At 43.0% G+C, this 26,848-nt stretch overlaps 2 protein-coding genes across 2 annotated transcripts; both read left to right on the top strand.

Annotated features, from left to right (window-relative positions):
* Positions 1-629: 629 nt before the first annotated feature.
* LOC105987769 (cysteine-rich secretory protein 2-like) lies at positions 630-7,691 on the top strand. The gene is made up of 7 exons (XM_013019127.1): positions 630-698; positions 1,449-1,565; positions 2,427-2,514; positions 3,899-4,044; positions 4,510-4,607; positions 5,676-5,764; positions 7,564-7,691. Exons 1-7 carry the CDS (start codon positions 630-632, stop codon positions 7,689-7,691), a joined length of 735 nt encoding a protein of 244 aa, XP_012874581.1.
* A 5,695-nt stretch (positions 7,692-13,386) lies between these two features.
* On the top strand, positions 13,387-26,458 carry Rhag (Rh-associated glycoprotein). Its single transcript, XM_013019112.1, has 10 exons — positions 13,387-13,534; positions 17,103-17,286; positions 18,095-18,245; positions 19,892-20,039; positions 20,324-20,490; positions 22,148-22,285; positions 23,454-23,572; positions 24,377-24,450; positions 24,784-24,857; positions 25,731-26,458. Exons 1-10 carry the CDS (start codon positions 13,387-13,389, stop codon positions 25,803-25,805), a joined length of 1,278 nt encoding a protein of 425 aa, XP_012874566.1. The 3' UTR covers positions 25,806-26,458.
* The last annotated feature ends 390 nt before the right edge of the window (positions 26,459-26,848 follow it).

The raw sequence follows: 26,848 nt of genomic DNA on the forward strand, positions 1-26,848 counted from the left end.
TGGAATAGGTCAGGATTTCAGTTTGTCCATCGTAGTTGTTGACACACACAAGTACAAGAAAAATATATTCCTTCAAATCACTAAAGTGGTTGTACATATCTTCCTGTGTATTTTACAATCTTGATTCCAGTAGGGTGTAAATGATAAGGAGTCATGGTTCTACTTTTGCTAGAAGACAGCAAACCAAGTGAGGCTACCCACGGAAAGAAGTTCCCCCCCTCCTACCCCCTCCACCCCCCCACCCCCCACCCCCGCACAACTGAGGCGCAGGACAAATGTCAGCACCACGCTGATGGAATCTTGTTTCTACCACATTTCACTTCTGCTGCAGAAATGGTAGCAGAGCAAGTGCAGAAAACAGAAGGTGTCATTTCCCTACCTCCTACAGCTCTACCCCAACCATCACGTTTACCTCTTCTTGCTTGTATTAAAGGCAAGCTTGGCTCTTCACAACCCAACTGCCACGTGCCCCGTGCCCCGTGTGGGACCCCGGCATCCACATGTCCCTTGGGGATAACTTAAACCATGACACTGTCTTCCTACCTCAAACCATGACATTGTCTTCCTACCTCTTGGTGGTACGCTGTGCTCACGTCAGCCCTTTGTCTGCTTTGACTCAGTTTCCAGCCATGGCTTCTCTCCCAGTGGTGCTGTTTCTCATCACCATGCTGCTCCCGTCTTTACCCGCGGAGGCCAAGGTAAGGTTAAACTGGAAGATCCTTCCACAGCTGCCGGGCAGCTCTGTGGGCTGTCCTCCTACTTTGAGAGTAGAAGAGGAGAGAGCACCGGGCAGGTGGCAGGGCTCTGATTCAAGCGAGTCAGAGAGGAAGGTAAGCGCTGTCCAGCACAGAGGCCAGCCATCCCACGTGGCTATGGACCGTCAAAAGACAAGACACATCACAAGTACTCACCAGACGCCAGAGCCTGGGGATGGAAGCCCTCTTTGCCATGATGTAAAAATAAGACTCATTATGATCTTCAAGTAGTGGTACAAGGGTGTTTCAATATCAGTATATGAGTCCAGTGCCCCTTGATCAGTGTCACATCTTTATTTTCCTCCCCCATCTGTTCTAACTCCACCGACACCATATTAAGCTCCATGGTTCTATGCTCACACAGATACGTAGACTATGACTGTATTCACCTATCCTTCACCTCATCATTCATCTGGATTTCTCTCTGGAACACCTTCCTCACCCAGACAAACTGTGTTTGGGCTTCTTGGTATTAATTTTGTTAAAGTGTTGTTTAGGCCTTCTGAGGACTCACACCATGGTCTGCCTGATAACAGTTTCTTTTGATAATGTAATGATTGAGGGATTGATCCTGGTAGCTATTACAAACTTTTAAGGTGATTTTTTTCCCCTCTTGAATTTGCTTATTGATCATTGTTTGCCATTTCTACCAAGATATTTTTTTCCAACAAATAATACCTTCGTTTCCTTTAGGACCCAGCTTTTACTTCTTTGTTAACCACTCAGCCACAAATACAAAGGGAGATTGTAAACAAGCACAATGAATTACGAAGATCTGTCTCCCCCACTGCCAGCAATATGCTGAAAATGGTAAGAGGCAGGGGTGTGGCGGGCGAGCAGATGGCAGCTCCACAAAACGTCGTGGTTTATAGTGGTCCTGTCTGTGACATGCTATTTTATTTGAACTCTTCTATGGAGAGAACTCTTTCCTTTAAAAGAAATGGCTAAGTACCATAGTAGAGTTACAGTATATGTTTCATATCTATATTTATACATATGTATTATTATTTACATTATATATTCTAAATAATATGTAATTATATATTATTAAGCTGGAAAGGCTGAATTAGGAGTCAATCTTTGAACCTCCAGCATGAAGCCATTACACTTTTTCATTCTTAGTCTTAAATCTAGATACTATACCCTTTTCTTTAGTGTCTTTATTAGTGGGGAAAGAATAAACTCTGTTTCCAGGGCCTACCCCTAAAATCTTCCTAGCCTATTCAGATCTATACTCCCACATGAAAGAAATTGGCTTTAGATGAAGTTGGGATAATCCAGATCCGTTTACCATTAAAAATTTGAATAGTTCACATGCTCATCAATATTTAGAGTAGCACCACTGCTTAAAAGGTAGGTGTGGCTTCATAGTGAGACTGTCGAGTCCCATGCGTGATTGCTTAGACACATGCACACATGTGCTCTGACCACATGCACCCCTCTACTTATCCCTGTACCCCCTTCTGTTTGTCCCTGTACCCCCCTTCTGCCTTTCTTTCCCTACCCATCTTTCTAGCAATCACCCCTTTGCAAAAATACATTTTAATAGCAAAGAAAATTCGAAAATAGTTCCAAAGAAGTTTTAAAATACTACTAAGGAGCCTACCAATAAGAGTACATGTTTCATTGTGGTTGAATCATTAAGTGTCATACTTGTTCTTTCATATCTAGGAATGGAACCTGGATGCAACTGCAAATGCACAAAAGTGGGCAAATAAGTGTACTTTACAGCACAGCCTTGCAGAAGAACGGAAGACCAGTATGTAAACGGGCAAATATTGGATGAATAAATGCAATACCAGAGCTTTGTGTAAAGTATTAGGTTAAGAAAACTTCATGCATCAAGGCTTGATTATGCTTCTGTCTCTTTAAAATCATTTGACCATTTGGTCTCTATGTACATAGAGAGATAATCATGCTCAGAACAATTTTGTGTTTGTCATTTCCATTATGCAGATGACTGAGATGCAATGAGTCATTTGTTCCCTCTGCCAGCTCATGAGCCAAGCCAGTCACACATGATGTTTCAACATCAGTTTTTATATTCATAAAACATACTGAGTTACCTCTGGTCATACAGATAGTAATTTATCAAAATGAACTACAAACACTGAATTATGCTTCATATCTTGAGCTTTGCTCAAAAAAGTAACATTCTAAAATATAAAACATTACCATGACAAAAGTTCCTATATATATATATACTCAAAATTCATTTGTACAATACATTAAGACTCCATGCAATGTAGACGAATTATCTAAAAAGAGGAATTATCTAAAAAAATGTATGGGATCAAAAACTTTGATGCATGAACTTTACAACAAAATCCATCATCAAAAATTGTATGAATCTATATGGGCAAGTTCACCTGGAAAGCAGATAATGATTGATGGGTGCTTCAGCCAATGATGACAGGATAATGACAACAAAATTATGGAAGGAGGTGGGTCCATTCACAGGAGACTGAAGGTTTTAACGAGCCAAGTGTAGTCAGCGCTCCATTCCTACGGGAGATCACAGCAGTTAGGTGGCACAGCAGAACCAACATTTCCATCTACTTCAAGGGACACGTTAGGTGCGAGGCTACGAACATCCAGGGAAAACTGAGGAAAAAGCAGACTGGTGGCTTTTCCCCATTTCCTGGTGAGGGAAGATGTGTAAATTCTGAAAAAAAATGTTTTCCCTCCTGGTGTCACGTATCTGCGATGAGATTCTTAAAAACAGCCTGAAATAAACACCTGTGCTCCCCTAACTGAACCTTGTTTTTCAAGGTCTTATTTGTGAAAGATGTCTGGAAAGGGTTTTGAAGGCAGGAGAAAAAGAGGACAAGTCACTCCTTCTTTTAGGAAGCCTACAACACCAAGACAAAAAAAAGGCACACCACATAAACACATGAAGAATGGTGCAGAAATGACCAGAACATTTGAGCTCCTGGAAGGACGAGGATTTGGAGGAATGGAGACTCCCCGCCCTCCGTGTAAAGCAGCCCGTCTTGTCAGCTGTTTGAGACCTGAGCGAGCAGTAGGCAGTCTTACTCAGTAGTGGACGCCTAGCAGTTACGGCCTCTCTCCCAAAGACAGCACCTCCACACGGGGGCTGCCACTGCGTTTCCCTCACAAAAGACCCCTTCCTTCCCTCCTAGCTGTAAAATGTGGTGAGAATCTCTACATGTCGAGTGATCCAACTTCCTGGTCAGATGTGATCCAAAACTGGTTCAATGAGAGAGAAGGCTTTAACTATGGCGTAGGACCCAAGACTCCTACCACACCCGTTGGGCATTATACTCAGGTAAGGGGAGGGTCCAAAATACCTTGGCCTAAATCATGCTACTATAGAAGACTAAACTTGAGCCTGTAGGACTGAAGTAAGCACACTGCCTTGTCATTTGGCCGATCTCTATCTAGATCTACCACTTATGCCTGTCTTCTTGACAGAGATGCAGACATACACACACCACGTTTTACCCGACACTACCAATGAGGAAAATGGCAAATGGATCTTCCTTCTCATTTCCCTTCTGTTATGTTTATATTTTTACCCTCACTAAGGAGTTGTACAAAAGGGTTCAGCCCGCCATGTCAGTTTATGGGTACAATGCATCTGAATCAAAGTTTAGTGTTTGAGAAGCACATGCCTCATTGAATAACGTCAGTGCTCTGCAGGACACATGGCTGCAACTGTGACAGGAATTGCTGCTATTTGCATTTTAATGTCCCCCCCCCCCATTTTCTGCCTATTCATCCTCTTTTTCAGCTTGCCTGGTACTCCTCTTACCAAGTTGGGTGTGGAATAGCATACTGTCCCAATCAAGAAAATTTCAAGTACTACTATGTCTGTCAGTACTGCCCTGCGTAAGTGCCCACCAGATGCGAAAATGTTCCCCTGCGCGGAAAACAGAAAGGGGACAAGAGGGACAGTTCTTCCTTTAACTTCTCAGGAGCTCCCGTTCCTCATTGATATAATGGTTTCTTTCCTCTTTCCCATGGGCCCATGGTGTGTGCATTGCTCTAGACCTCGTGCCATCCGATTTTGCTCATTTCACACTGCAGTCTAAGCAAAGAGTCAGTCTGAAAAGGGAGAGGTGACATACAGTGGCTTCAGCCACGTCTTCTCAACTGTGTGTGTACACATATGTATGCATGCATGCATGTATGTATGTAAATACTTACATGGCCACCATTAGAAAAGACCCATCCTCTGGTGTCTCAAAGGTATTTCAGGATGCACTAAATGTGTTTCCAAACCCCCAAATCGTGTCACCTGAAGTCTTCTTTGGTGAGCATGCTCAAAGGAAACCCCAACCTTCTCCTGAGGTTTTGATGTCTATCCACAAGCACGCACTTATATCAAGCAGCATGTTTAAAGTTTCTTAGGAAAATCCCCTATCAATATATAGTCACACTATGCCTAATGTGTGAACTTCCTTACTACAGGAGAGAGGGGCTTCTCGGAGATGGTAGCTGATCCAGACGGTGGAGGGCCCCAGCTGGGGTATGACCTGCAAGCACCTTTTAGATTGAAGCAGAGAAAACAGAAAGGCTCTGTGATTACACATCTCTGCTTAAGAGCTGAGCTCTCAGAACATGGCGCTATATAATCCCAGAGTCCTCTCTGTTCTAAGGAGAGTGGGCAGTGTCCCTAGAAAGAGCTCTGGGCACTCTGGATAAGCAATTTGAGGGAGACCATCGGGGGACGAGGAGGGTGTCGCAATATCAACCCACACACGCCAGTGACCTCTGTCTGTTCAGCCTGTGAAGTTGTAGCCAGAGATGGGGCCATGTGTGAAGTTCTTTCTTAATTTGGATTGTTGCCTGATGTACACACTGGGAAACCACTACTAAAAGCAAAAAGACTCTATTTAGTGACTAGCATGTAAACCAAACAGAGAGGTAACAAGACATCTGTGTTTTGTATTTCAGTGGTAATAACTTGAGTAAAAAGAACACCCCTTACTTACAAGGAGTGCCCTGTGCCAGCTGCCGTAATAACTGTGAAAACAAGCTATGCAGTAAGTCAACCAAAGACCTTATCCTTGCAACACATTTAACTAAACACATCATTGACAAGTACTCCAGGTTATCAATTTGATAGGACAAAGATAGCATCTGAACAATTAAAACATAATATCCTAAGGAGGATGATACACGTCAGCAAATGCTACTTTCTTTTGTACCAATGAGTTCATTATACTGGTCTACTAAAGTGTAATTAGACCAGCAGTGTTTGCCTTAACAACTGACATTTGCTCTGGAATTTGGTGGTAGTTTGTGTACATTTTAATGACAAGAGCCATTATGTACCTAGCTTTGGCTCAAAGAACACACTCCTTTCAAAGAAGGAGACAAAATGTCATCTAGTATGTAGCTCATATCTAGTAACTCTCAGGAACAAAAGAAGAAAGTTAACTATTGGAACTGGATGCCAGTGACTTATGCCCACAGTCCAGCTACTTAGGAAACAGAGACCTAGAGAATTGTGATTTGAAGCCAGCTTGCATAGAAAAAGTCCATGACATCCCACCTGAGTTAATCAGCAAAATGCTTGGCTGGACCAGCCAAGAGCAAGCAAGCTGACCAAGTGTGTGAAGTCCTGAGCTTTCCCTAGTGGTGATAGTTCATTCAAATTACTCTGCATGAGCTGGCCTGCGCCCTGAGGTTTTCTTCCAGACTCACCTGCACAGCTGTAATTCAGAATACTGACACCAAAGCAGTATAGAAACCCAGAAGGGTAAAAGTCGAATGTTTAATCCTCCACCAGGAGCTGTTTGCTCTGGAGCTTGGAATTCAGCTTATTAGTGATGAGTACCCAATGGGAAAATCTTAAAACGATGGCAGGGTCACCATGGTGATTCATAGAGGTTTTCTGGCAGGAGAATGCAAACATCACCAAATAAAAGCCAGCAAGTAGGAAATCCAGGTTTCAAATACAGTGACTGGCAGGTAAAGGAAGTAGCAGCACAATGTGTGAGTCTGGCTGGTTGAGGCTCCTGAAAGGGTGCTCCGGGGTCCAGCACTGAGCTGCTGGGTCACGTCCCTTAGACTGCGCATGTGTTGGCACGGGGGGTATAAGAAGTCCATCCCCAAGGCTAGCCGACCTTGTGGATGGTAGTGTGATGAGATGAGGTCTACCCAGGCAGCATCAGGAGGAAAGCGGTTTGCCACTGCATCTGCCCCATGCATCCACCCATGAAGACAACTTTCTCCAGAAAGAAAGCATTGAAACATGAAGTTATCCTGTGCTGCCATGTGGGATGATAGAAATAATTGACTTCCACATACTCCAGCGGGGGGCTAGTAAGATGAAAACATTTAATACAAGGCTTGAACTCAGGGCCTCGACCCTGTCCCACAGCAGCAGCTAAGGAGCACTTGAGCCACGGCTCCCCTTCTGCCTTTCTGCTGGTTAATGGATGCTAAGGGTGTCACAGAGGTTCGGGCCTGAGCAGGCTTTTCATTGTCATCCCCAGATGTCAGCCAGGATGACAGGCGGGAGCCTCAGGCACACAGCCAATTTAACATACATTTACCCTCCATGCCTGTGACTAGTCTGTGGATGTAGAGGTGTGCTTGCGTTCGCGTCACTGCTTGCTGAGGGGTCAAAGTTGGTGGATCCATCTCAGAACTCCATCACGGAACTTATATGTATTTTTTAAGTATTGGTTTAGTCAATGAGATGAACCAGGACCCTCCCGTGGCCCCTTCAGAGCGGAGGGGGAATGGTCTGCCCACTTCTCCCACGCACTTCACATACATAGACGGCTTTCCTCCCACAATGGCAAGATGGTAACCAAGCCTGTTTTCATTGCAGCCAATAGTTGCGAGCACGAAGATCTCCTGAGCAACTGCGATTCCCTGAAGACCTCAGCTGGCTGTGACCATGAACTGCTCATAGAGAAGTGCAAGGCCACCTGCCTGTGCGAAGACAAAATCTACTAAACTACCAGGGTGCCCTGTTCAGGTCTCCATGGAAACCAGGAGAAAGTGTAGGGATACGAGGTACAAAATCAACAGAAACGTCTTAACTGGGAGTTTTAGCTAAAGTGGCGCCGCCAACAGTGACAATTTGGACTCTGATATAAACACGTTGCCCTCATGAGTTAAATCAAGTTGAGGATTTTGGAAGCTGACTAACTGCAGGCTAGAAATTCTAATCTGAAAGCAGAACTCTGTGTCTCCCAAAACAGCATGCTAGAGGAAGAAACAACTAGAATGTCCTTGTTGCCCCAATACTTGTGCTTTGCCTGCATAAAAAGGAATGAAAGGAAAAGTAGTCCGACTGTCAAATAAAGCACTAATATAACCAACTCTGCTTCTCATGTAGTATTTTATTATGTTCATAAGAATGCCAACTTAACAATTACCACAGAGCAAAATTTCTATAATGGGCATCTTTAAAAATAGGTTTTCATGGAAAAGAAATCACTCACCCTCTCTGTCTTTCCTGTTTGATATGTAAGTATCTGCTGACACAGAACATAACCCAACACAACATGCAAGTATAGATGTCTGATTTTTTTTAAAAAAATGTAACAAATATTTTAGAGACATTAATTACTGTAACTCCATATTTGGAAGTATTGGGATTCGAACTCAGGGCACACTACTGCCTGGCCCATTCAGTTAAATAGCCAATTTTTATATGAGAATGCATACACTAAACATCTATAAATACTGAACTGCTTATTGAAAGTAGAAAGCGATGGCCAAGAAGATGGCTGGGCTACTGATAGTATTGGCTCCTGATGCCTTAGATAATACAGATCTTCTGAATTACTTGGTCCCATTAATGATACTGAGCTCATGATTCCATGGCCTCCAAAAATGGGAACTGTCATCAGAATAGTGATGTCAATGTTCAAATAATGGAACTCAATATATTGTGGAAAACCTAGAGACTTCCTCATAAGAGTTCTCACTACAGAGAAATACGTCTTTTCAGAACACACGCTCACCGGAATACAATGATTTTACACCAAATAACTATCAGCTAGTTAAAAAATTGCCAGTAGGTCCCGAGGACAAATACCAGCTTGTGCATTTTCCTAACAAAAAAAAGGTATTTTAACAAGAAATCCCTGTGGATTTTGTTTTCTAGTCCAGTGATCTATAGTAGAATTTCAAACAGAACATTGAACTAGTATTAGCAATAACCTTTGACATTTGAAGACTTCTAGAATTAACAGGAATGCTGTACATTACCAAAAAAAATCTTATTTTTCTAATTCTCAGTTGCATCTTGTTCAAGTTTTTCCTTGATAACTATACACAAGTCACTTTTTTTCAAGTCTATGGTCATGTTTGATTTAAATAAATGAAGTTAAGAGAATTGTAAGGGTTCCATCCCTACTAATCACATTTCAAAAAAAAGTGATGAGTTTTTCAGGACTGGCCCCTTAGAGTTTGTCATTCTCAAGACAGAACTGGCCTCTCACAAAATAACAGGTGAGTGAAAGAAACAGTTAAGTCAATCATTGCTTTCTTTTTTTGGGGGGGTCCAGTTGTGGGGCTTGAACTCTGGGCCTGGGCGCTGTCCCTCAGCTCTTCAGCTCAAGGCTAGCGCTCTACCACTTGAGCCGCAGCGCCACTTCTGGTTTTTTTCTTTTTGCTTGGTGCTGAGGAATCGAACCCAGGGCCTCATGCATGCAAGGCAAGCGCTCTACCACTGAGCCACCTTCCCAGCCCATTGCTTTCTTTAGCAGATTCTTTTAAATTAACTGAACATTGAATTTGAAAGAACTATTTCTTCTTCCCAAAGCTCTTAGGAGGGTTCCTTGCTCCATTTCCATAGCAGTAAACCAAGGTCTTTGGTCAAGGATATTGAGTCTCCCATCTCCCATCCCATCTCTAGATTAATTCTGTCAACATAGGCTTAAATCATCTCAGCCTTTCTTGTCTGGATTTGTTCTGGAATAGGGAAGACTTGGAAACTGTGTTTATGTCTCTGAATCTGATTAAACAGTTTCCCCTTTGGTGAGTACAGAGAAGCAAGCCACATTTAAGCAAACAGTGTCTGAAAAGGAAGTTATCTGCCCAAGCCATCAGTTCATTGTTCAGATAAGATTAGCTATTTGCCCAGATGTAACCCCGAGGGTTTTTCTCTCTCTCCGTGTTTATTTCCCAGACAAGAATTTTTGAGAACAAAAAATGAAATGGCCTTGACTCCTGTGTGGTTCTATCTGAGTCCCAACAGGCAGGCAGACGCACCGACTCTGCCTCCAGCCCTCCTCCCCTCCCACTCCCTCACCCCTTCCCCCACCCCCAAAGCCAAGGCAACTGATTTTCTATAACACTGCCAACCACTCAATGGAGTGAGGAGAGTCTCTGCCACAAAGCATGCTGGGAAAAGGGCCACCATACGCTAGAGAATACAATTTTACCCTCATCTCACAAAAGATACAAAAATCAACACAAAATGGATTAAGACCCAAAAGTCAGACCTAAAACTATGAACCTACTACAAAAAAAAAAAAAGACTAAAAGCCACAATACAGCTGTTAGGAACAATATTTTTGGATAAGAACCACGAAGAAGAGACAAAAAAAAAACACCCACAGAAATAAACCAATGAAATTACATCAAGCTTTGCATAGAGGCAAATATCAGAATGCTGGTCAGGGAGGTTATAAAGATGTTGGTCAATGATGTGCACATTTCATTCAGACAGGAGAAAGAAGCCGAGGGCCCACTGCGTAGCACAGTGAACACAATTTGTTGTAATATTTTATATTCTTAATAACTTGCAGAGGGCTGGGAAGGTGGCTCAGTGGTAGAGCGCTTGCCTTGCATGCCTGAGGCCTTGGGTTCGATTCCTCAGGACCACATAAGCAAAAAGAAAAAAGCCAGAAGTGGCGCTGTGGCTCAAGTGGTAGAGTGCTAGCCTTGAGATGAAGAGCTGAGGGACAGAGCCCAGGCCCAGAGTTCAGGCCCCACGACCGAACCCAAAAAAATAATAATAATAACTTGCAGAAGCCAGCATTGGTAGCTCATGCCTGCAATTCAAACTACTTGGGAGTCTGAGGGGCCGAGGCATGTGGTTGGAGGCCAGCCCAGGCATAATTGCCAGACTGCACCCCAACCAACAGCTGCACACAGTGGCATCCACCTCTCATCTCAATTAGGTGAGACGTATAAATAGACTGACTGTAGTCCACGCTGGCTTGGGAATACAGATAAGACCTAATTTGAAAGGGCCGGGGGCCTGGCTCAAGAAGTACAGCACCTGCCTAGCAATTGTAAAGCCCTGATTTTGACCACAGTACCACAAAATAGTAATAAAAATAACAATAAAAATAATTTAGAGAGTAGATCTTAAGTGATTTCCACAAAAAAAGATGTGAAGTAATTTATAATTATAATTATAAATTATAATTTATAATGAGCTTATCCTTTCCATGATGGATGGCTATTTCAAATGACCACAGAATTCAACATGATTTATCACTAACTATAACCCATTAATTTAAAATTTAAGTTTAATTTAGCAGAAAATAACAATTTCCAGTATATAAAAAACAACAACAACAACATTGAACCCACTACCCTTCAAGCTTTAAGTCAATTGTTCCTCATCCTTCTTTTCACATTTATTTTTGTTCTTTGGATGTGCCAATACCAGCGTTTGAACACAGGGCAGGGTTTCTCTTAACTCTTACTCAGTTTTTGACCAGTGGGCCACACTTTCCGTTCTAGCATGGTTGGGGGTTCTGCACTTTTCTGCCCCTTCTGGCTTGGCATTGAGACCTTCCAGTCTCAGCCTTCTGGGCAGCTACAACCACAGGTGTGCGTCACCAGCTCCTGGGCACCTATCACTCTTACTTAGACAGATTCTTGTGTCTGAGTAACTTCTGGGTTCGTGTAGCTCCACTGTTAGAAATGCCACTTTTCTACTTGGTTTTAAAGGAGTCGGCCAGTTATAAGCATGTGGGACATGGATATGCCTCCGGACACGTCTAACATTGAGAATTTCAAGGCATTCTCCCAAGGCGAGCCCTCTGCCTCCCCCCCACCCAACACCAACAGAACTGGCCTAGCTCGGGGATGCCACCCTTTAGTTGAGTTCATCCATTTCCACCATCTGCAAAATAGTCATCTCAAAGTTTTACCTTGTGAGACTGATCAGAGTTAGCGAACGTCAAGAAACTGGCCACCACTCTGCACCAGTGGATGTGGAAAAGACCCGGAATGCTTTCTCTGAAGCCACATCCACATCCAGGGCCCAGCCAGCTGATGTAGACTGATAAGGCGTGGCAGCGAGTGAGAGCGAGCTCTAGAGGGAGACAAAGTAAAGGCTTGCCCTGTTTTCCTGGAAGCCCTCAGCTGCAGCCTTATCTTTGGAAGGCAGCTTGCCCGCCGGGGTGGCTTCCCTGCCACCAAAGCTGAATGCTCCCACTGCCAAGGCAGACCACTAGCCACCTGCCCCTCCCCACACCTCCGCTTCTTCTCTACACCGCCTCCTCCTCTGGCCTTCGGTTTAATTTTGTACAGTGATTACCATGCCTGTTTTTATTAGAGAATCGTTGTTATAAAATTTTGCTCTATATGTTATGTTGAAAAATGAACTTTACAGCTTTGGGGGTTAGAGGGAAGGGATGAGAAGGGGAAACAAAGGAGGAGGCAACAATGCTTGATAAGAAATGTATTTATTACCTTGCTCATGTAATTGTAACCGTATTTGCACAATAAAAATAATAAATAAATAAATAAATTTTGCTCTATAATAGTTTACATTGCCAACATGGTTGTATTATCTATGGATTAAAGATACAAGTATGTTCTGTTCTGTATGTGTTTTCTCATATTTTTAAAAAAATTGTATATTTTTATGGGTTGCATTATGATAACTTAATATGTGTTTAATGTATATTAACAATTTCAACTCTCCAACCATTGTTCATTTCTATATGAAGGAAATTTCATACTTACTTTTCCTATCATTTGGAAATATATCATATAAATACCACTTTGTTACTTATTTGTTTGTATACAATCATTTGCATATATTATTTGCCTTCCCAACTAAAGCTTTTTTTTTTTTTTGTCGGTTGTGGGGCTTGAACTCTGGGCTTGGGTGCTGTCCCTGTGCTCTTCAGCTCAAGGAGAGCACTCTACCGCTTGAGCCACAGTGCCACTACTGTGTTTTCTAGTGTTTTATTGGAGATAAGAGTCTCACGGACTTTCCTGCCTGGGCTGGCTTTGAACTGTGATCCTCAGATCTCAGCCTCCTGAGTAGCTAGGTTTACAGGCATGAGCCATTGGTGAAGAGCTCCAACTAAAGCTTTAACTTCATGGAGAAAGTTGATGAAGCTTGTTAGATTTGTAATTCCTACAGAGACTGCAGATATAATGCTCACTCAAGAATTTAGTTAAATAAATTAAATATAATCCTATATAACTTTGCAATTGATCATTTTGTGTGTCCCATTATACATGCATAGATTTAGCTTCTAATATTTAAACCAACACTCAACACTATTGAAGTTAAGGACGGGGCATTTTACCCAATCAGCCCAGTTTTGGTGATGTCACTGGAGAAATTGAACATGCCCCCCCATCACACACACAGCGTTTTCTGTTCTTATCAGCCTCTCACAGCGTCTGCAGCCTTCAGTTTGTCCTGTCCCTCCTCACCAACATGAGGTACAAGTTCCCGCTCCTAGCCATAGGCCTGGAGGTCGCCATGATCATTTTATTTGCAAAATTTGTTCGATATGAGACAGGGTCACCTGTACCTCAGCAGCAAAACGCCACAAAAACGGACAGATTCCTTCCATTGTATCCTCGTGAGTAGGCGATTTTCTTTTTCTGTGTGTACTGTGTGTTCTCAGATGTAAAGTTTGGTGATTGTTAGGTCTTGAGCTCTGAAGAGAATTAGGAAACAGCTGGGAGGCTATGGAGGGCCAGGGCATTGTACATTTCTGACTGTGCAGGGTCTGTGCACTGTACATTGTGTGGGGTCAGGGCGCTGTACATGTCTGTGGAAGTAGCTGGTCTTCTCCCTGTCATGACAGTATTTGGATAGAATCTCAGACCAAGATTCAAATATAGAACAAGAAGCGTGAAGTTAACTGATCATCAGTCCGTGTGGGGGGGGGGGGGGGGGGTGGTACCTACTTACCGCTATCTTGCCTTCTTTTTTCCTTGAATTGATTACTCACTAATGGTAACCTGTCAGGAGAAATTATGGAGACAAAACTTGAGAAATAAGAAAAGAAGCTTGGACTCTCAGGGTCCAAGACAGAAGAGAGGGTTGCAGGAAAGAAAAAAAAAGAAAAAGAAGAGGAGGAGGAGGAAGAAGAGGAGGAGGAGGGGGAGGGGGAGGGGGAGGGGTGCTTAGGAGGATGTGAGTAGTTCCTGGGGTGGTCACTGAAAAGGATGAGCTCAGGGGGTTATAATATTGAGAAGCAAGAGCAGTTTGTTTCTCTGAGATACAAAGAAAATCGCGTGCACTTTACATATCATAAAGCAGAATCCTTCCCTGGGAATGGTGGCTAAAAAAAGAGAGAGAGAAACTGAGTTTTTAGTTTAGAAGGGCTATAAAATTATAACTATATAATAACTACCATTTACTGTGTACTAATTATGAGCCAGGCCTGTTCATTACCTTGCTATTGAGGGAGGGAGATAGTAAGACATACTTATTACATAGCTTACTTACTTTTAAACAAAACACAATTTTAGAATTTATTTAAAACTAGCAATGATGATTATACAATGTAACCTATTAGTGATATAACACTGTGTTTTCATTCCTGCATTTTTGGCTGCCATAACATAATAGGGAACTTCCACGTACAGATATGTTGACCTAGAGTGACTTAGCAAAAACTGAAACAGATGTGAGAGCAGTTAGATGCGCAGAGCAGCGCTGGGCTCATCAGTCAGACACCAGACGCTGTATCCACTTGCCTTTCCACTGGGCATGTATAATCGGAAAGTTAGCAATAAACCAGGATTGTAGTGAATTCTGTATGCCTCGTGTGTTTTATTCAATTACTTCATATATATGTGTGTATGTATGTATATATATACATATATATATACTTTTTTTAAGTATCAAGCATTTGTTCAGAGTTAGAAACAAACACAACCATTTCATGGTAAGGCTTACCACCTAGTACCCATGGATAGAAGGAATAAGATGCAGCCCAGAATAATAAACAACAGGCTGAATAACTGGCATCCTTCCAGCTAGCCCACCCAAGTCCCAATATAAAAGCCCCTAGGTAAAACGTAAAATTTGAGGCAAAAAAAAAAAACTGGAGGGAAATTACTAAAAGTGGTCATTTTTCAGTAGCCTGGCGATGTATGTAGTTTCTAGGCTCTGGTGTACAGTTCCATGACCACAGCACACGTTTTACCCTGGGCTAGTAATGTGCGTAAGCGAGGTAATTTTGACACCATTCAGGGATGCTTTATGAGAACTTTTGGGTGGAAATGAGTGGAGAACTTAGCACTCACACGTTCCGAGAGAATCACTCTGAGGACCCCTTGTCATTTACAAGGTAGACACTGGCAATGGAGCTACAGCAGATCACTGCTCAAGGACTAACCCAATGATCAAACTCACCATGACAAGTAATGGGAAAGACAAATCACAGTCTACCTGGCGGGAGCCAATGTACACAATACCACCATATAATATTCCTGACACAAAGTATTTAGTGTGATGGTGAACCAATCAAGCAAAGCCAAAGTACAACCTTTGCATAAAAGGTGACACAATACCATGTGGGAACCAATCATGGTGAATCAATCAAACAAATCCAAAGTACAAACACATGCATAAAAGGTGAAACAATGCCACAAGTCAGAAACGCCCACACGTGGAAGGACTGATCTATTTTAGAAATGTCTAAAGATGCATTAAAGACAAGAAAGCATATAAAGCTTGCATGGAAAATAAGTCAAAAATTGTATAAAAGGGTAGTTTGTGAGGAAATGTAGTTCATTTGCATATAATTATATATGATAATATGATGTGTATGTGTCCATGTTGAATTTCTTGGACGTGGTGATGATTTTGTAGTCATCTAGAATGGTCTTTTATGTACATGACAGGCTAATGTAGTTTAGGAGAAAGTGTCATCCTACTTTCAAGCAGGTTAGGAGAATGTGTATGTCTGTATCATATATATAGAGAGAAAGAACCATCATATAAAGAAAATACTAGTAATTGATCAATCTAGGTGAATAGTATTTTATTTTACTGGATTTTCAGGGGAGAAAGACAGTGACTCCTTTGTCTTCCCCAAAATGAAAGAACTGATTGTAAACACTTTATCCAAGCCCAGGAGCTTAGGTATTCTCCCAAGCTGTTGTAGCAACTTAAATAATAGATGAGATTCTTATGCCCTCTTGTGGATAAAAGCAGTCAAAGATTTAGTCATGGGGGTTGGCTCAGTGTGCCTGCGCTTCCCAGTTTATTTAGTTTCCTGGTTTATAAATACTAACAAAGGCATTATTCAGCTCAGCTCAGTGAACAATCTGGTGTGATTTCCGGAGCTGATGTGGTTATATGAATTTGATAAATGGAGAATAACTCATTCAACTCTTCATTCATCCACCAAACATGTCTGTCTCTTACTTACAGACTTAAATGACTATGTCCTGACCCCATCTATTAAGAAACATGCCTAGGGTTGTAGCTCAGTGGTACAACATTTGCTTAGTGTGCAATTAGGTCCTAGACTCAATCCTGGTACCACAATATATCTATGTATGTGAACATGTGTGTACATGTATGTGTTTATATGTACATGCAACATAATATGGAATGTATATGTGTAAATATGTATATATGAGAACCCTCAAAATAGTACAAAAGATGTCCACTTCACTGACTATTATAATGTATTCTAAATAAATGGTGCTACCTCATGACAAAGGATAAAGCTATGCACGAGGCAAGATTCAATAGTAATTTTCCCTGGAGTACTGGGAGAATGGCTAAAGAGGAGAGGAAGCTTGCACTGGCTTCTACCAGGCTCTGCTCGATTGGAAAATCGTAAAAATTGAAGAAGTCACTTCCCAAGAAGAGATTCGAGCATTGAATGGCTGCCTAATTTCTCATGTCTGCCATGGGGAGCCCGACTGACACCAGCTGTCTGCGTCCGTAACCCTGGGCCTAAGCTCTGGCCACAGCAGATAAGCGAGCCACACTGGCGTGATGCGATAGCAGCGTGCGATGCTAGGCATCCCCTGCTCACTGTTTCCAGCCCATGCTCGCCCCTTGCGGAGTTTTATTCGGAGCTGGTGGCGCTTAATCAACTGGATAGACCAAACTGTAACTCCTACCCTGTGTTCTTGTCATAAAGACGTGTTTTCTGTTTTTTTGGTGTCTGTTTTTAGTATTTCAAGATGTGCATGTGATGATATTTGCTGGCTTTGGCTTTCTCATGACCTTCCTGAAGAGATATGGCTTCAGTGGTGTGGGATTCAACCTCCTGCTGGCTGCTCTCGGGCTCCAGTGGGGCTCTGTCGTACAGGGGCTGCTCCACAGCCGTGGCCAGGGATTTGCCATCGGAATCCACAAGTGAGTGTCTTTGCTGAGCTCTGAACGTTGGTATACCCTCTGCACCCAGCATCATGAATTCATATCCTGAGATTTTAACCACTTCCGCAATGCTATTGAGTAAGCCCTCCCGAGGGTCATGAAGTCCTGGGGGCGGGGGGGGCTCCCGTGGAAAGGGGTTCATGTCTGCACAAAGTTCCCTGGGGGAGATGTCAATGCCTTCTGCCACCTTCACACCTGGCTAGAAGGCAGGAGGCCTAACTCCTCACCCGACACCAACTCTATCAGCCTCTTGACTCAGGCCTCCCAACCCCAAATTAAGAGAAATACCTTTCTGTTGGTTACAAGCTACCTGATGTGTGGCATTGTATTACAGCATTCCAAAAGAGACTACTTCAGCCCTCTACTTTCCAAACAGGTGCCCCGTTGGCAATTGTGTTCCTAGGTCACCCACTGTTACCCAGGCTTTGAACTGACTGTCCTCAAACAACCCTGGAGTGGTTGAAATCCAAGATTCCAAATCAATGCCTCGCTCCACTGGGATGGATCATCCATTAATGTCTATAGCTTTTCCAGTTTGACCCAGTGGGTACAAGGAATTCCTTGTCATAGAGTAGAAGGCAGTAGGGGAAGAAGAAAGTGCAGTGGAAGGAAGAGAGAGGAAGAAAGTGGGAAAGGCAGTGGGGAGATATGGGAAGTGTCTGCTGAGACCCCGCGGGGGCAGAGCCTGCTCTCGGATGAGCTGGGGTCAGGGGCCTGCCAGCCTTGTTCTCCATGGTTTTGGTTTAGGTAGGCATTGCTCTTCTGTTTATTTTTCTCCTTCCCTCAGCATGATAAATGCAGACTTCAGTACAGCCACAGTCCTGATTTCTTTTGGAGCCGTCTTGGGAAAAACCAGCCCCATCCAAATGTTGATCATGACAATTCTAGAAATCGCTGTCTTCGCTGGCAATGAGTATCTGGTTGGTGAGATATTCAAGGTAAGTGTAGAGAACTCATGTATCAGTTTCTGGTCAAGCCACGTGACAGCTACCCAGGGCACACAGGGGAGAAGCCAGCTGAGAGGACACCACAGCATCGTGCGGACAGCCAAACCTGAATTGTACACACATTACGTCATTTTATCTCTCCAAAGTAGATATTATTGTCAGTGATCTTTGTGAGCAATAGAACTGCTGACCCCGCAGGCTAAATGACTCCCTTTAGTCTGCATTTGAACCCTTATTTATCCAGCACCCAAGCCTTTCTTACACCAATGGTCACTTCCCACTTATAAAGGTAAATAGCCATATATAAAGCCATATACACAGAACTGTTGTGGACTAGGTCAAATTTCTTCCCCCTCCTTGAAAATGTCATTGATTATCCCAAGATAAGAAGTTAGGGGTTTCTTACCACTCTCCGCTATTTTGTTATTTGTACTTACATCTCATTGGAGGGGGGAAATACTTTACCATTCTGGATATTGGTGACTTGGTAAACAACAAAAGAGTTAAGGTTCCTGTTTTCCTTAGAGCTGGTCGCTGGTGAGAGAAACAAAACGTAAACAATGGTACCTTTGCCCTGAGGTGAACCACCATGAGGAGAGCAGCTCACCACAAGATAAAAAGCAGAACAAGAGAACGTGACCAAGAAAAAGATACAACCTCTAAGGCAATGTCTCCAGTAACCAACTGCAACCAGGCCCCACCACCCATGTTTTCCCCCATTCCCCAATAATCCATTCCATTCTGAATCGACCAATGGATTAACCCAGTCATGCAATCTTAAAAAAATTATCTACAAGTAGTTGTACAAAGGAGGTGCTGTTTAATAGTTTGTGAACACAGCACATCTTGATCGGTGTCACCCCTTCCACATGCTCATCCCCTTCAATCCCATCCATGAAACCTTGATCAGTCACTTCCACAAAGCCCCTGTGAGCATGGATGCACTGGGGACCCACCCACAACACATGGGTCTTTAGAGGATCACTCCAAATCTACACTATCACACACCCCACACACCCATAGACACAAACGATACATTATGGGAAGAAAGAGGGATAGGAAATTGTACCTTATTTCGAAGGAAGGAAGGAAAGGAGGAGGGAAGGAAGGAGGAAGGAAGGGAAGGGAGGAGGGAGGGAAGGAGGAAGGAAGGGAAGGTAGGAGGGAGGGATGTAGGAAGGAAAGAAGAAGGGAGGAAGGAAGGGAGGAAAGAAAGGAGGAAGGAAGGAAGGAAGGATGTTTTGCTTACTGATATTTGAATATTTAAAGATAGACACAGACTAACATGGTACCTATCAAGTTCAAGCATTACTAATCGCCTCTTTCAGTCTCCTGAAACCAAGGTGAAGTAAAGCAAGGTTGTCACACTGGGAATGTCTCCCATTGTATAACCCTAAGATTCAGTGTTAATAATTAATCTAGCTACACTTCAAGGAAGTACCTGATCCAGACTGGAAGTCAGCTGCTATGATGCTTTCTATTCCACTCCTATGGTTCTCTTCTTCTTTCACATTCTCTTTCTCTTCTCCCTTTTTCCACATCCCTCTCTTTAATCATGAACCAGTTCTGACATTTTCCTTCCTCCTGCAAAGACTCAATTCTGTATCTTTTACTTGAGAGTCATTGTGTACTTGCAGGCCTCCGATATTGGTGCATCCATGACAATCCATGCCTTTGGGGCTTACTTTGGCTTGGCTGTCGCTGGCATCTTATACCGACCCGGCCTGAAAAAGGGGCATTGGAATGAAGAATCTGTGTATCACTCAGACTTGTTTGCAATGATTGGTGAGTGGAGAGAACTTGTCTGCTTCTTGTCTATTGGATGAGACCTGGAAGGAAGTTTAACTTCAACATGGACATGAAGATGCCCCAAAGGAAATCTCTGGGCTGGGAGCATTTGTCAAGCCAGTGCAAAGTCCTGCATTCCAACCCAGTACAAATAAATGCATAGATAGGAAACTCCTTTGAATACTCCTCTGTTCTGACTGTTAGATACTCAGTGCCCAGAGAACAAGGCCTTTCTTCTATGGTCTTCCCTCTGAACTAACATCCCTTCTGCTGTGTTGCAGGGACTGTTTTCTTATGGGTATTTTGGCCAAGCTTCAACTCAGCCATTGCTGAACCTGGAGAGGCGCAGTACAGGGCCATCGTCAACTCGTACTTCTCCCTCGCTGCCTGTGTGATCACTGCCTATGCTCTGTCCAGCCTGGTCCAGCACCAAGGCAAGCTCGACATGGTAAGTCCTGTTCCTCCCAGTGGAAAATGCACTTAGGATTGCTCAGATAACCAGGTCAGTTCGGCATCACTGCTGGACTACAGGAAACATTACAACACAGACAAGCTGGGAGAGGATTTTAATACAATATTCACTCCTCTATTCAATCATTCTTTCATCAAATTCGCACTCTAACAAACTGACACACTCCTGAGAAATTTATAGACTTTACAATCATGTAGAGAACGTAGGCCTTGTAGACTCAGAGATAAAAGTCTCCTTAATAATAGAGATAATTGTCAGGCACTGGTGGCTCATGTCTATAATTCTCACTACTCAGGAGGCTGAGATATGAGGATCGTGGTTCAAATCCAGCCTGGGCAGGAAAGTCTGTGACACTCTAATCTCCAATAAACTACTCAGAAAGCTGGAAATGGTGCTGTGGCTCAAGTGGTACAATGCTAGCCTTGAGCCAAAAGAAGCACAGGGATCATGCCCAGCATCCGAGTTCAAGCCCCAGAACTGGCACAAAAAATAATAAAGTAAAATAAAATGAGAGATAACTGATCCCAAGGTCTTAGAAAATCTTCCCTAGATGTAAGACTTGCCAGACAGTAGGAAAAGACAGTAAGATGAGGCATGCTATCTCCCAACTTAAGTGTTCCTCTCAGAGACATAACCAATTGCAGGGTGGGGTTTTAGAAAAGAGAAAGAACATCAGTGGGTGAAATTCAAATAGTGTCTTTAATAGTTTTGAATTAACTCTAATTCCTTTGTCAAGGTTATGTAACATGACAGCACTACTGGGAATGGATGAGGGATATGTGGAATCTTTAGTATTTTTGCAACTTTTATGCCTTGAGTTAGGTCAGAGTAACATAGTTTCTAAACCTACCCCAACTAGTCTCTTGGAGTTTCTTGCCTGTGAGCTAAAGAAATCACTCTCCTCTTCTTCTGCTGTGGGAGAGGAAAGGGATACTAGAGTTTACTTCTTAAAGAATGGTTGAGGACAGGCATTTCAAATCTCTTTTGGTCACATTACTAGGGACACTAAGAGACAATGAATAAGGTCATTGACGTACGGAGGTGTGGGTCTCTCTCAAAGTGAGGGGCCATCTCCTCATAAGACAAATTGGGGAGTTCTGAGAGTCCTGCTGACGTGAGTTGATCTGTTGTTCTCCTTCCTCAGACGTTCTTTTGTGTGCTTCCCTGGCTTGACATTTGCTCTTTGATGTTGCATTATTATAGACTTTAAAAACTGCACTTCAGTCACAGTCTTCTTTTGGATTGTCATAAGCATAACTTTGCCTGAAAGCTACATGAGTAGGCAGGCCCCGCTGGGGTTTTAACTCTGTACACTCCTCACACAGTTTCTGTCCATTTTTTCTTACCAATGATCTCATTATTAACGAATTCACTCCTAAAGCACCCCGGGAAAAGACATAGCAAGTACTAATTGTTTTGGTTGTTCGCACTGACAAAAACAGCCTCTCTTTTCTGTTGTTGTTAACAATGGTTATGTTATTTTTTTATAGTTTTGTTCTACTCTTTTTCTAACCTAAGATCCCTCTCAAATTATTTTAAATTATTTAATATCGGTACTTATTTGAACTGAAATCTGCCTCCCTCCAGTCCACCTACTTCAGGTCAACTTACACACCGCCATTCCTCCACACAGGTGCACATCCAGAATGCCACGCTGGCCGGGGGCGTGGCGGTGGGCACCTGCGCGGACATGGACATCCAGCCGTACGTGTCCATGATCATCGGGAGCACAGCGGGAATCGTCTCTGTGCTTGGATACAAGTTCCTGACTGTAAGTAAGGACACGTGTTCTGAGGGCAATCTGAAATCAGCAGCCTTTTCTTCTCACATTCCAGCAGCAGATAAAGAGACAGGGCTCTCCTCCTGGATGTCATTTCCCTTCCTTTCTGAGGTACCACATGCACACACACCTCAGTCAGTGTGTGACACAATGACTCGTGGGTAACATGCCAGTTATTCATCATTCAATACAAAGTCAGTGTTACCGACTTGTGTGCTGCTTTTCTCCAGGACATCCCACTGAGGATGTTGCTTTGATGTAGACTGGTACAGTGAAGGGCTCTGTGCTCTTGTAAGAGACACGAGGTGTGGTCAGGGTGAGGAGGAGTAGAATCTGAAACCACAGCCCTTCAATCCCAGCCACCACAGAACGACATGGAGATTTTGTCATCAGTGTCGTCAGGTAGATTTCAGGTACGGCGGAGAGTTAAGCTACAGATAAGATTCTCTTCTTTTGGGTTAAGATGGAAATGGGAAAATGCAAAGTAGAAGTGGCATAGGTTAAACCACCGAGGGTGGGAAGAACACAGATCTTTTAAGTGTTCTATGACATTTTATACGATCTTTTAAATCTATGGAATTCATATTGAGTGGGTCATTTTTAGCTCCTCCAGCCCCCAAACAAACAAAGATGATTCTCTGCTTCACTGTAGGAACCTTTCTATAGAATCTATCTATCTATCTATCTATCTATCTATCTATCTATCTATCTATCTATCTCTATATATCTATCTATTCTAATCAATATCATGTGACCTATCTTGCATATCCACGATGAAATTCAACTTATTTTTTTATTAATAGCTTCTGGCCGGGTGCAAGCTCTCGCCTGTAATCCTACTCAGGAGGCTGACATCTGAGGATCATGGTTCAAAGCCAGCCCAGGCAGGAAAGCCCATGAGACCCTTTATCCCCCGTTAGCCATGAGATAACCGGAAGTGGTACTGCAGTTCAAAGTGTAGAGTGCTAGCCTTGAGCAAGAAAGCCCAAGGACAGAACCCAGGCCCTGAGTTCAAGCCCTCTCCCCAACCAAAAAAAAAAAAAAAACCCAAACAATAACACCAACAAAAAGAACAAAAAGCAGCTTCTGAAATTATTCAGTTGGGAAACTCTAAATATAGCTTCCGAAAGAATGAGATTTCCTCATCTTACCTTCGTAGCCGCTGCTTGCTAAGCTGATGATCCAAGATACATGCGGTGTCCACAATCTGCACGGCTTACCGGGTGTGATGGGAGGCCTGGCCAGCATTGTGGCCATAGCCATGAACATGTCCAGCAAGTGAGTAAGAAACGGTTTCCTTCTCGTTGGTCCAGTCCAGGTTCCTCATTTACCTGAGAGAGCAGAATTAGCATGTTCTGACCATTGGCTTTCCTTGGATCCCCATTTATTTCTCCCTGCACAGCTCTGTTAATTAGCTGCTGTGAGAGGGTCCCGAGTCCCACACCCCAGGGCGCAGGGGTCTCCTGTAACAACTTCCTGCCTCTCAATTTGTACCGCATCCTACCATTCCCTCCGCTATAGAGATTTCCTACTAGTTTCATCCTCAGATAACCATAGATGCTGTGGAGCAGAAACATACTTAAACCCTGTTACTGAATTCTATCCAGTAGCCTGAAATTTGCTTTTTGGCTCTAGTATCTGGATTTCATAGTAACTGTGTCTCTACAGTGTGTGAGGAAACAGGAGTCGTATGTGTTTTACACCTCTCCCCTCTCTCCATCTAGGAGAGAGGCCAGCGCACAGCTGGTCTTCCATCGTTATTTACTGAGGGGAGCAAATCAGTCGATCGATTTTTGGAGAGCCTTAACTTCTCTGTAAGAACAGTCTGATTTTGTCCTGAGGCTACATCAGAAAAAAGTGGTTCTTGTTTGAGCATGTCTAAGAATTTTCCTAACTCGGCTCAGAAGGTGTTTCAAAGAAAGAAAAAAATCTAAGACGGTAACTGTGACACCAAGCCTACAAGCTGCTAGTGTGCAGTGCCGACCTCTGTCCTGCAGGTGGCAGACCGTCGGGACTCCGGTAGGCGAGATTTGTTCCCTGGTGTCCAGGAAATAACTCACTCTTCCTTGTTTGGCCCCTTAGGTCCACCGTGGCCATGCAGGCTGCCGCCCTGGGTTCTTCCATTGGAACAGCGGTGGTTGGAGGTCTGATGACAGGTGAATGCTTACCTGGGCGAGGTGGTACATGGCTCTAGTTCCAGCTACCCAGGAGGCTGAATAGAGGACCGGGCGGTGTATGTCAGCTCTGCCCACATCTTAAGACCTTGTCTCAAAAGATATTTTTTTAAATATTTGGACACCTCCCTACACCTGAATGTCTACAGAATAATGAACACATAATAAGGCAACTGAAGAATAAAAAATATTCTAAACTTCTGGTGGCAAAGGTGAACGTTCGAGGGGATGAATTCACAGCTATTCTAACGATTATGCAAGTAGATTTTCCACTTCCACACCATAATCTGAGTTGGTTTCCCTCTGTCTTTACAGGTTTAATCCTAAGGATACCTATCTGGGACCAGGCACCTGATCAATACTGTTATGATGATTCTGTTTACTGGGAGGTACTGAACAGAATTCCAAACAGAAATGTAAATGATGGCAGCACGCATGAAACTTTTACTCACCTTGATGCCTGAGGGGAATATGATGAAGGCAGTGTGACCTTCAATCCAAGACAGAACAGAGGCAATGTGTCCCATCCGTCAAGCAGCAGAATTTGAAATAAGGATACTAAATCTAAGTAACGCTATCTCGACATCTTGTTAGAAGTAAATAGAAGATGGAGTCTTCTATTAAGTTGCCAAGATGCCATTACTTAGATGTACTATCCTTATTTCATTCTCCACTGGTTCTATGTACATGAAATCAAAGCATTGATTTCCTAGTGAGAGAGCTGCATGGTACTTCCCCAAAGCAGAAATCAAATGAAGAAAAGATAGAATTCAGTTGACGAAAGTCCTTTCACTCCTATCCCTTAAAAATATCTATTCATTAAAATCAACAGCGGTCCTGAGAAACAGGGTGAGATAGAATTCTAAATGCAAAAGACAAAAGCAATGGAACATTTAAGGTTGAAGACATTCAGTCAGGGCACCTTAAAAGGTCCCCAAATAACAACACAGCAGTCTCCTCCTAACCTGCGCTTTCTACCTCTTCATCCCACCGACAATTGCTCTCAAAGGATTTCCTACACAGATTGAGACGGGTAAATTCACAAGCACTGTCACGAATTATAGGTTGGGAAAGAGGAAATGTAGTCAAGGTGAATGAGATTGATATTCTTGTTCTTTTATTTCTCCTCAACAGAAACTATTTCTATTCTCAGCCTGTTCTAAGCTTAGATAACAATTGTAAGAAAACGTCTGTTTCAAAACTAACTTCTGACAGGCCCAAGAAAAGAACTATGACATGCCCCCATCTTGTTCTGCTCCTAGGTCCCTGAGCACAGAGAACTTGACGATCGATTCCCTGAGCCTGAGGACCACCGGCAGCAGAAACCTGAGGTCTAAATCCCATGCCTGCGCGCCCACTTCCCCACCATCAAGAGTCAAGTTTAAATAAACAAAAAGGGCAGCATCCGGCGGCATGCAAGCCACGGCGGATACACGCGTGGTCTCAAATAGCCAGCAGAAAAAAATGTCTTTACATCCTGTGCCATTTCTTGACACTTGAATAACTGTTTCAGTGCAGGGATGTGAGTGGTTTCTAGATGGTCAAATGGTTCTTTTCTAGGACTTCAAGAGTAATTTTGCCAGTGGGTAGTACAGAGTGAACATCTGATGCATATTCTCAAAAATGTCCCCCAAATAGACAGATTTACATAGAAAACAGTGCCTCCTAAGTGCACCCATGTTTTAATGTATACATCAGGTCTTTAATCCAAAGACTCTAAAAATAAGTTCATGAAACAATGTATGCAAGAAAACTATGTAAGGAAAATATAAAAAGAAAGAATAGCACTTTTGTTACCACTTTTTTTATTTTAAAACTGGTCAAGTTAGAAATGTTATACCTTTGCTTGAATATCCTCATTCTGAATTCCTTTTTGCATACTTACTATCTGAAAAAATAGCACAAATGCTACCTGACTAAACTCACTAAAGTCATTTCAGGGTCAGGTGATAGAGAATGTCAAGCACAAAAAACATTCTCTCTCTCTCTCTCTCTCTCTCTCTCTCACACACACACACACACACACACAGACACACACACACACACCCCACAATGACATGTGAGAAAATGTTACAACTCATGGTAGCTTTAAATTAAAACTACAATATCACATCTGGAACAAGAAATCAAGAAAAAGAATTCCTTTAGACACTTTCTAATATTATTCTGGAGGGTCTCTCTGGAACGTATTTTAACTATATCTCACTCCAAACCTCACGGTCCAAGGAGAAGAGACACAGCAATGCTTTTGATCACACGTAAGTTCTTTTTTTTTCCCGAACTAATGATGAGCTCCTGCACTTACGGCTGTAAGGACTCAAGGAATATGGAGGGATTCCACTGGCCCAGTGATAAGGCTCTGTTGGCTGGGATCACTCCT

Source organism: Dipodomys ordii, unplaced genomic scaffold (genome assembly GCF_000151885.1).
Source record: "Dipodomys ordii isolate 6190 unplaced genomic scaffold, Dord_2.0 Scaffold44, whole genome shotgun sequence".
Classification (NCBI taxonomy): Eukaryota; Metazoa; Chordata; class Mammalia; order Rodentia; family Heteromyidae; genus Dipodomys; species Dipodomys ordii.

Excerpts from the sequence above, each read along its gene's own strand:
- LOC105987769 (XM_013019127.1), top strand. The coding sequence starts at position 630 with ATGGCTTCTCTCCCAGTGGTGCTGTTTCTCATCACCATGCTGCTCCCG. Across the intron at positions 4,608-5,675 it reads GTCTGTCAGTACTGCCCTGC|TGGTAATAACTTGAGTAAAA; the intron begins GTAAGTGCCCAC and ends TTTGTATTTCAG. Across the intron at positions 5,765-7,563 it reads CTGTGAAAACAAGCTATGCA|CCAATAGTTGCGAGCACGAA; the intron begins GTAAGTCAACCA and ends TTTTCATTGCAG.
- Rhag (XM_013019112.1), top strand. The coding sequence starts at position 13,387 with ATGAGGTACAAGTTCCCGCTCCTAGCCATAGGCCTGGAGGTCGCCATG. Across the intron at positions 20,491-22,147 it reads ACCAAGGCAAGCTCGACATG|GTGCACATCCAGAATGCCAC; the intron begins GTAAGTCCTGTT and ends TCCTCCACACAG. Across the intron at positions 24,858-25,730 it reads ATGATTCTGTTTACTGGGAG|GTCCCTGAGCACAGAGAACT; the intron begins GTACTGAACAGA and ends TTCTGCTCCTAG.